The sequence below is a fragment of the Nicotiana sylvestris genome, chromosome 9 (genome assembly GCF_000393655.2).
Source record: "Nicotiana sylvestris chromosome 9, ASM39365v2, whole genome shotgun sequence".
Taxonomy (NCBI): Eukaryota; Viridiplantae; Streptophyta; class Magnoliopsida; order Solanales; family Solanaceae; genus Nicotiana; species Nicotiana sylvestris.
This window is the reverse complement of record NC_091065.1, coordinates 238054-248621: the sequence shown is the minus strand read 5'-3', so window position 1 is coordinate 248621 and position 10568 is coordinate 238054. Positions and strand designations below refer to the sequence as shown.

General features: G+C 33.1%; 1 protein-coding gene across 1 annotated transcript; it reads left to right on the top strand.

Annotated features, from left to right (window-relative positions):
• The first annotated feature begins 975 nt into the window (after positions 1-975).
• Positions 976-4674, top strand: LOC104232277 (indole-3-pyruvate monooxygenase YUCCA6-like). The gene is made up of 4 exons (XM_009785452.2): positions 976-2045; positions 2995-3243; positions 3685-3807; positions 4219-4674. The coding sequence occupies exons 1-4, from the start codon at positions 1374-1376 to the stop codon at positions 4435-4437; spliced, it is 1263 nt and encodes a 420-aa protein (XP_009783754.1). The 5' UTR covers positions 976-1373; the 3' UTR covers positions 4438-4674.
• Positions 4675-10568: the final 5894 nt, after the last annotated feature.

The following is a 10568-nucleotide window of genomic DNA, read 5'->3' as shown; positions in this document are numbered from 1 at the left end:
GAATTGATTATATGTTAATTATATTTTAAATGATGGTTAAATATCAACCATCATTTAAAATATAATTGATATGAGTAACTGGATTTTGCTTTGTAAATAGTTATAATAATAGCAATTAAAAAAAGGAAATAAAACATACAAAAAAGAGTAAGTTGGTTTAAATTACCTAACATTTAATAGTGCCTTTAGGTTTAAAGAGAAAAAGGATAATGAGGGTTAAAAGTGGATGATAATTTTATTAATTAAGTAATACCTATTCTGGTTCCACCCGGCCCAATCTTGCATAGACCGACCCAGTGCCAACCATAACTACCACTTAATCAATGAAAATCACACCCAACTATATTTCCACTCTATAAAGCCCTATTAAAGATCCATTTTTTTCTATTAAAGATAACGATATATTCTTAATCTTATCCTTATTTAAGATACAACAACAATATCCCAGTATAATCCACAAGTGAGGTCTGGCTTATCTTTATTTAAGATAATTATAGGAATTTGTTAAAAGTACCCAACTTGTTTAAGAATTTTATTATTAATCAAACACCATATGTACGTCCCCTAAGCTCTCTGTGTGTGATTTAAATATAGTGAAGTTTATTAAATTGAAACATGACATCTATTTTTGTTTTAAAATTTTTATATTGCTACTTAAGTAGACCTAGCTCTTAATTAACTTCTTTTTTTTCAAAGTTACCCTTGCAATAAAGAGTCTTAGAGTATTTGTTATATTTTCAATGAACAAGTTAAGGTTAATATGATCTATTTTATTATTAATTAAAATGTGAATTTCTTATTAAATGTGAAAATAGCCAAAAAAATTATTAATGTGCGAAAGTATTGATGTACGTACTATACACACAAAAACACTATATATATATCTTTGTGTCCCACTTCCATTAATTGCTATACTACTCAAACCTTCTTCTAGTGTGTGGTATATTAGTAGTTGAATTGTCTTGAATTCAATTCAGTCATTTATTCAATTCAATTCTATTCAATTCAATTCATTACTCCCTCTCCTCTTTTCTTCTCGTGCCTCTTAGGGACAAAAGGAATATATATGTATTTCTACATACACTTTCATTAAGTGGATAAGAATCACACTTGATTCACTACACTTCTTCAGGGTTTCTTATATATAAGTCTCCTTTCTTTTGGATAATATTTGAATAACTAATTATCCCCTAAACTCTCTCTCTTTCTCTATTTTACTTTTCATTATATCTTCTCTCATCAGTCAACAAGAAGTAAAAACATCAAGTACAGGAGGAAATTTTACTACAAAGTGCTTAGGACAGGATCTGAGGTTCAACTGAACTTATTGCTTTTAGCTCGAAATATTACACGTAGACGATATAATAATATTCATGGACTACTTGAGAGAAATAGAAGGTAAAAGATCTCATGATCATTGTTATTTTCACAAGAAAAAAATAGAGAGATGTGTATATGTTCCGGGGCCGGTGATAGTGGGAGGAGGACCATCAGGTCTAGCAGTAGCAGCTTGTTTGAAATCAAAAGGAGTTCCGAGTGTTGTTCTAGAAAGATCTAACTGTATAGCATCATTGTGGCAACTCAAAACTTATGATCGTCTCCGCCTTCATTTGCCAAAGCAATTTTGTGAACTTCCCCTTATGTCATTTCCTAATGATTTTCCAACGTACCCCACAAAGCAACAATTTACTAACTACTTGGAGAATTATGCCAAGACGTTTGATATTAACCCCGTTTTTAATCAAACGGTGATTAGTGCTGAGTATGATCGGAATCTCGGGTTTTGGCGGGTGAAGACGGCGGCAACGGAGTATGTATGCCGGTGGCTGGTGGCGGCGACGGGAGAAAATGCGGAGGCGGTAGTGCCGGGTATTGAAGGGATGGACGGGTTCGGTGGAAGTATAATGCATACGTGTTTGTATAAAAGTGGTGAAATATTTCGAGGGAAAAAAGTGTTGGTAGTTGGGTGTGGAAATTCAGGAATGGAAGTGTGTTTGGATCTATGTAATCATAATGCGACTCCTTCTATTGTGGTTAGACATGCTGTAAGTATATTTTTGCTACTCACTTTGCTTTCAAAGAAAAAGTTAAAAATAAAAACAAGTTTAATTTTGTTTTAATCTTATTGGGACATTAAAGCAAATTATTTATGTAGTACTATAATATAAACAATTTGTTAATGTCTTTTTCGTTGTATCTACAACCTTTGAATGTTGATTTAAAATTAGGGGAAAAGGTTTTCCACTGATCCTAACTTTCTGTCAATTTCATGGGAGGAAAAGTAAAACCTAATTAACTATGGGACTTTTCTCATTTTTTGCAAATATTTCAAATGAAGTTATAAAATCTTGGTTACGTAGAAGCTGGTTCGCATTTCTGCGGAGAACTATGAAACCCTAGTTTAGTATTTCTAAACATTTACTGTACTTTAAATGAAAAAAAAAGAAGTTATTTTTAAAAATGTCTAACAGTTAGAAGTGAGTTCAAGTTCCAACAGCATTGACTACTCCCTCCGTCCCACTTTAAGTGATTTTTTAGTTTTTTTTGGTCGATAATATTTAATTTTTTCAAATATCGAAAAGAATTAACTTCTTTTTTTCAAAATTGACCTTGGAGTAAAGAGCCCGCTAGGAGTATTTATTGTATTTTCAAAGAACAAATTAAGATTAATATGGTCAATTTTATTGTTAATTAATACTAAAAAATGGATTCATTAATATGTGTAAAAACAGCCAGAAAATACTTATAGTGGGCCGGAGGAAGTAATGACTAGTAAAGTTAGAGGAATTAAACAAAAAAAAATAGCTCAATCCAGCTAGGAGTATTTTTCACTTTCTGGGAACTCCCAAGCATGCGCAAGATTGGTGGGATTTTAATTAGTTTCATTATAAAATATAACTTTAAGTCCAGTGTAATTTTCACTGTAAAGAAAACCTTTTTCTAAATTAATTACGTTAATGGTAATAAAATGCATTTTTTCTTGACATTTTTTAGGTGCACGTCCTACCACAAGAGATGCTGGGAAAATCAACTTTTGGGATGTCCATGTGGTTATTAAAGTGGTTGCCCATGAGGCTTGTCGATGGATTTCTGCTAATGGTTTCCAGGTTGATGCTCGGCGATACGTCGCAGCTCGGCCTTGACCGGCCGCAGACGGGGCCGCTCGAGCTCAAAAACTTGTCCGGAAAAACACCGGTGCTCGACGTTGGCACACTCGCTAAGATTAAAAATGGAGACATTAAGGTAACATACTTGTCTATGCAATTTGCACCTTTCTTGTCATATGTCTATCATTTCGTTTATTACTTTTTCTATTGCCTTCTCGGACTCCGCGCATAACGGGAGTTGATCCAATGTTCTTTCTTCATTCTCAATCACTGCAAATATTCGTTAAATATTTTTAACAAAATTTCCCTACTTCTGTCCCTATATTCACTATTCAAGAAAATGCGTATATAATGCATTTCTGACACTATTTTTCTACTGAAAATAATCACTCTATCTTCACAAGATAGGGGTGAGGTTTGTGCACACACTATCCTTCCCAGATCTTACTTGTGGGATTTAACTAGGTTTATTGTTGTTGTTGTTGTTATTCTGACACTATTTTGCACCAATATTGGTGATCTATACATATCTAAAATGAAAAAAATAAGGAGTAATAATATTTTTCGTATTGTGCAGGTATGTCCGGGAATTAGGAGATTAAATCATCACACGGTGGAATTTGTGAATGGGAAAGCAGAAAATTTTGATGCAATAATCTTAGCCACTGGTTACAAAAGCAATGTGCCCTCTTGGCTAAAGGTACTCACTTTTGTTGCCCTTTATTAGTTTCTTTGACATATCTTCGTGGGACCTATAGATTACTGGTTTAATACGTACGTGAAAACAGTCACTAGTGCTTGCATTGGTGTAGGTTGTCTACATTATATAACTCTTGGGGTACGGCATTTTCCCTGACCCTTCGTACACTGGGCTGCCCCTTTTTTTATTAGTTTCTTGATGTTTACGGATGTGCTCTAGTCACCCCAAGAGCAAGGTGGGGGGTTCTTGGGGGGGGAGCCGAGGGTCTATCGGAAACAACCTCTTTACCTCATAGTAGGGGTAAGGTTTGCGTACACACTACCCTCCCCAGACCCCACTAATGGGATTATACTGGGTTGTTATCGTTGTTGTTCTAACAAAAGGAGATTTAACTGTATTGTCCTTTTGCAGGAAAGGACAATGTTTTCAGAGGAAGATGGGCTTCCAAAAAGACCATTTCCTAATGGTTGGAAAGGGGAAAGTGGGCTCTATGCAGTGGGATTCACAAAACGTGGATTACTTGGAGCATCAATGGATGCCAAGAAAATTGCAGATGATATTCAAACTTGTTGGCTCTCTGAATCTAAACATGTTACAGCCTTTGCTCGATCTCCATTATCACAATCATAGTTAGTTACTATAGGTGATTGTTTTTTCTATTCCATGGGAAGAAAGAAACAATTGTTTTGTTTTTTTGGCTGCTAACTAGCACAAAAGGAAACATAGGTTTAACTTTGAGATTTAGTTGGTCAAATTTTTTTTGGTGGAAACATTGACACACAAAAAAAGATGTATATATTCTGTTAGGCTGACAAGCTTTCAAAGAAGATGTTTAAATACGGAGACAATATTCTGCATGAGCTTCAATTCGACTGTGACATATATTATGAAAACTGTTGGAATTTTGTGGGAATTCGTCGTCATCATCAACCACCATCATCTTGTGCATAGTACATTTTTGTAATTTGCCAGCTTTATCTAATTATTAAGTATGACATATATTGTTACCGGGGAAATAATAGTGCATATATCTAATTATTAGGATTTTTTAGTGTTCTACTAATACCACATGGGCTTTGAGTTGATGACAATATTATGACAAGCAAAGATTTTTCTTTATTTGTGTTTTATTAATTCATTATTATGTGTAGTATTTTCCCTTTCTTTATCTCTAAGTCACGTGTTCGAGCCGTAGAAGCAGCCACAAATACTTACATATTAGGGTAGGTTGTCTACATCATACCCCTAGGGATATATTCCTTCCTCGGACCCTATGTGAATATGAATACTTTATGCACCTGACTGTCTTTATCTCTTTGAGATTAGAATTGTGAGGGACAATTCTGAGGATGATATTTCTCAAGTAGAATTTTTGGACTGAATGGAGATGACTTGATGATAGATACATATATATAGTGGGGAGTATATAACTAAATATGATGGCGAAATTTACGTTCCAAAAATGCAAATAATCACTTATGATATTAACAATCTTTATGAATTTTCTGCCAATACTGCTGTGCTGAAATGATTTCATTGCAAGTAGTAGCTAGGACCACTTGACTTTATTAATAGATGATCGTATCACCATGAGTAGAAACCACATTCATATTTTTTTCTTGAATTTCCTAATCATTCTCTCAAGTCCCATGAATGTTCTAAATAAATAATTATAATCGGATAAATGACACTGTATAATCGCTCTCAAAATAATAACCGATATATATATATATATATATATCAACAATGATATACCCAGTATTATCCCATAGGGGTCTGGGAAGGATAGTGTGTACGCAGACCTTACCCCTACCTTGTGAGTGTGTGTGTATATATATACACGACTATCGGGTTAAATAATTTCGATCGCAGGCTAAAAATAATCTTTGCCCAATTAAAATTAGTTACTAGACGAAATGCAATCTTCAAGTCAGACATCAAGATGGTCTTATTCATAAATGAAAACCTTTTTTGAGAAGGAAAGACAAAAAAATTAACTTATCCATTGCTTATAAGTTGCAATCAAAATATGTTTATGAGTTTTGTTGATTGGTTACCAATCAAAATAATGTGAATCAAAGGCCAAAAGTTAGAACAACTTTGATTGAGACTCAAACATATCAATTGATCTAGTTAAAACTTTTTTCTAATTTACTTTTATTGCAGATTTTCTATCTTTGTCCTTTCTTTTGGAATAGTTTTTTCTTTTCTTTTTTTCAGATCTTAATGTTACTTTAGATATGCTATAATGTGATATCCCGAGAGAATTCCATATTAACAAAACATGAGAGAGAGAGAAGTTGGGCATATAAGTAACAGGTCTTAAACCCTGTGATGTGTTTTAAGTTGTGGGAACTTAGGCACAAAGCTGACAATATCACTAGTGGAGAGACTATTATATATGGTATCAGAGCTACTCCGCATGCAACCTTGAACGCTAGTGGAAAAAACCTTAGCTAAAGACGCATTTTAAAGTCGTGCGGACCTAAGCCCAAGGCTAACAATCACTAATGTGTTGGGTCGTTACATCTAAGCCTCAAGTCTCTTGGTTCAACCTATGTTTTTTCTGTTTAGAAATTAAGACTTCACATGTAATAGACTATTTTTGTGAAATTTTCTTGTGTATTTTTTTTCTGTGTGTCATCAGTCATGGAGGTGAAGTGGATGAGAGACAATATTATTTGGGTATTATCTCGCCAGAAATTATTTATATTCGGTAGCCGAAAAAGTGTATAAAATTTGTATAATTTTTATATATAACATAGAGAATGTGTATATATTCAACAAATCTACAAAAAATATATATATTTCCGATATTATTTTAAAAGCGATTATACAATATCATTTTCCCCGGTGATAAGTAAAAATGCACGCCTATACTTGGTTGTAATATTTAGCCCAACAATATAGTATTATAGTAAAGTGGCCTCTAGGGATCTAATTGGACCATAATTGCACTAAGTCATTAACAATTAATGAAAAGTCACGATCTTGACATTCTTGTCACTCTACTAGTTTTTACTATTTGCTTAGCCTTTGTTGAGTAAACTAGCCCAATAAGTATTACTTCAATCAGGATCAAAGCGTTGTACTTTTGACTCTTATATGTCATTAATGTAGGTTTCAGTATGCAGTTGGTACCCTCTAAATTTATTACTCTCTGTTTCAATTAATGTAATATATTTCTCGAGATTTAAATTATGTGAAGCTTGATCAGCATTTTAAAATGTAGAATTTCTACTTATTAGTATTTACATATAATATTTTCTCTCATCCCTTTAAATTGACCACAATCATAACAATTGATTATTTTCACCATAACTATTGTCTCTCAACACCGCTTAACGTGCCACTCTTTCTATATGGAATGTATTATGCCATGTCTCACTCTAATATAATTGCCAACAAATTAAGTGGGAATTAGATAATACAAAAAGAGAAAATAATTAATGGTTAAAGACTTCTACGAGTTCTTTCCGACCATTTGGACTTGCAACAACAACAACAATAATGACCCGATAAAATCTTATAAGTCGGGTCTGAGGAGAGTAGTGTGTACGCAGACCTTACCTCTACCCCCAAGGAATAGAGAGGTTGTTTCCAATAGACATCTCCATTTGGACTTGGAGATGATATTGATTGTTGCTCGATGACCTAGGATGGCGTGCCTCAATTGACTTATTGTACTTTTCTTCACTTTCAATCGAATTCAACTTCAAACATTGGTTGAATTCTTGGACTTTTGTAGTACGAGAATGAACAAGATGTAAACCTAGAAGATATTAAATTTAACAAAGAGATATGAGGTTCCTCAGCCTTTCCTTGTTAACTGCTATAACTTATATTTTTTTCTATATTCAAATTACTGACCTGACTAATCTGGATTCACATCGTGTAGGAATTATTAACGGAAAAGCACTCTCTACTGGGAATAACTCCTTGTTATAAGCTTGAACCTATATAACCTTAATTGGTTAAGGTTGGAAGGATCTCATTCATCCCTACCACGTTCCCTAATGGTGTACCTGATATTAAATTTAACAAAGAGATATCAGGTTCCTCGACCTTTCCGTATTAGCTGCTATAGTTTATATTTTTTTCGATAGTCAAATCACTGACCTGACTAATCTGAATTCACGTTGTATAGGAATCATTAACGGAAAAGCACTCTCTACTAGGAATTACTCCTTTTTATAAGCTTGAACCTATACGACCTTAATTGGTTAAGATTGGAGGGATCTCATTCATCCCTACCACGTTCTCTAATGGTGTACCCGATATATATATAATTGTGACACAAATTTAAACTATTTATATTCAGGTCTTAAGGTTTAATATATATATATATATATATATATATATATATATATCATTTTTGGTAGAAAATAAGTAAATGTAAAAGAAGAATCGTCTAGCTGTGTTGATAGAAACTGAATAAAGGCATTAACGGAATGTTTGGTGGCATTTCCTGAATATGTTGCATACCACATATAAATATATAATGGTCCTTCAATTCTGTACGGTTTATAAATTATAAGATCCACAAAATTCAAGTGAAACTAGTAATTAATACTTCTTCCTCTTTACACAATGAACAACAAAGAACAAATAGTCTAAGGTACGTCCATTTTTTAATTTCATGTGGTCCGATCAAATCCATCATCTTAATTTATATTCCTTTCATTGCCTTAAATATGCATGGACCATTTTCCCTCACTATAACTTTTTCTTTCTTTGTTCCTCAACTATGTATTTTGGTTACGGTACTCAAAGATTCGTGATATCAAATGCGTTAAGTATTTGGCAAGTTACCTTAGCTGAACTATATTGAAGTATGTAACCATCTCATCTAAAAGCTTAACTTGCTAGAGAGAGCATATTTTTATCTACTTAATTATATGTTCGACAAACTATAAATTCTCTTACTCACATTATATCAAATTGAGATTAAACGAATATGGTGATTATTTGGAAAAAATTTCCCTTTACCCCGTAAAAACAAAATGATTTTAGAAAGCCCCAAAGAGAAACAATCTCTTTCTATCCATCATAAGCTCATAACCTACGCTTTCATCCTTCACTTTTCTCCTCTCCCACTTGCTCTTTCCATCGCATGAGGTCAGAAACGGATTCAAAATTTAAATTTTATGGATTCAGCTTTCAAACTTTTAGTATTGAACCATACGTGTTCATATTTACTATTTGTTACAAATTTAGTAGATTTGTATACATAAATTTATGGTTTGTATCGAAAGTTATTAGTTCAATTCAACTCGTCCCTATAATGCTATATTCGCCCCTGCATGGGGTAGAGAACACGTAAATTACCAGAGAATTCAAGAATGTGACGGAAAAAAAAAAACTTTATTTCCCTCTTTGTCAATAACAGCTAAGCTAAGAATGGTGTAATTGATTTCCATTGCACATGCTAGGTCCTCTCCATTGATTCTAGTATAGAAAATGGTATCATTAACCTTGACAAAGTCAAGAACTCAAGATACACTGTACTTTTCGGTTCAGGATTCTTGACTGTTTAAGTTAGTGAGTTCTATATTAGTCATTTATACATATTCAATAGATTTCTTAAGACAAATATAGAGTTTGAACAAAAGCTACTGGATTCGGCCGAACCCATAGCTCGTGCTCTAGCTCCGAAAGTGTAGCTTTGTGTAATACCTAATTAAATATAGGAATATGACAAAATTGGTGAATTGTAGCTATGTACTGAGAAAACCAAACCTTGTACCGTGAAAAAAGAAGTGTTTCCTTTTCTGATTTAAAAAAATGGATTGAGTGCGCACGCGACCTTTAGATTTTCAGTCGTCACCGCTTGTTATCAACTATAGCAAAATAATGTAAATATAAATATGTTTCTTCTTCTAATTTTACCAGTGATCTTAATGCACTAGCTTGCTCATTGCATAACATTAGCTTGGAAAGATGAATCACACATACTTTCCCTTGTGATATGATAAAACTGAACGAGATTAATTATTCCTTACCCCTCCTATCAAACGAGCCCTTACAGAATTGTAAATTCTCGTTTTTTTACAAGTTCCAATCTAAAGGGCATATGAGATTGCTCTAATTGTAAGATTCACCACCTAGTTTTAGCTAGAGACTACGCATATTGAAACTGTTTATTCACTTACTTCATTACAAACTCAAGGAACTAAAAGCAAAAACTGAAACGTTGACACATAATAAGCCATAATTTTTTGTATTTTTTTTAAGTGATTTTTTTTTTTTCCGAAAATATTAGCACTGATGAAACACCTACATGTCTTACATTGCTTCATAGGAAATCATAACTTGGTTCCACGAACTAAATATCTTCAATATTGTGTGTTTACAAAAGAAGAAAAATCCTCTTCTCTGTTCTTGCTTTTTTAGTTTCTACTGTTATTTACAACAAGAACTATAAATAAATTTAAAAAATAAAATAGCATTAACCGTTTATAGGAAGTAGAAAAATAAGCCGCTAGTAACTTCTATCTATAGAAGTTAAATTCACAGCATATTGAGTCATGAACTAAGCATATTGATCACATCTTATTGGTAGAATAATCTTTTGATTAGTATTCTTCATGTTGGTGTTGCTCTTTTAAAACGGATTAGTAGGCATGGTAATTTGAGTTTGTTAGTATTTGGTGTTAGAGGAGTAATAAATAGTTTCTCGTTCTCCTCTTTCTATTTTTAAGGGACATTACAGTTTACAGTCTGTAATATATATGTTATAAGTTCAATGGAAAAGATTTTAC

Coding starts and splice junctions, on each gene's coding strand:
- LOC104232277 (XM_009785452.2), top strand. CDS start 1,374: ATGGACTACTTGAGAGAAATAGAAGGTAAAAGATCTCATGATCATTGT. Junction 2,046..2,994: donor CTATTGTGGTTAGACATGCT/GTAAGTATATTT, acceptor GACATTTTTTAG/GTGCACGTCCTACCACAAGA. Junction 3,808..4,218: donor ATGTGCCCTCTTGGCTAAAG/GTACTCACTTTT, acceptor GTCCTTTTGCAG/GAAAGGACAATGTTTTCAGA.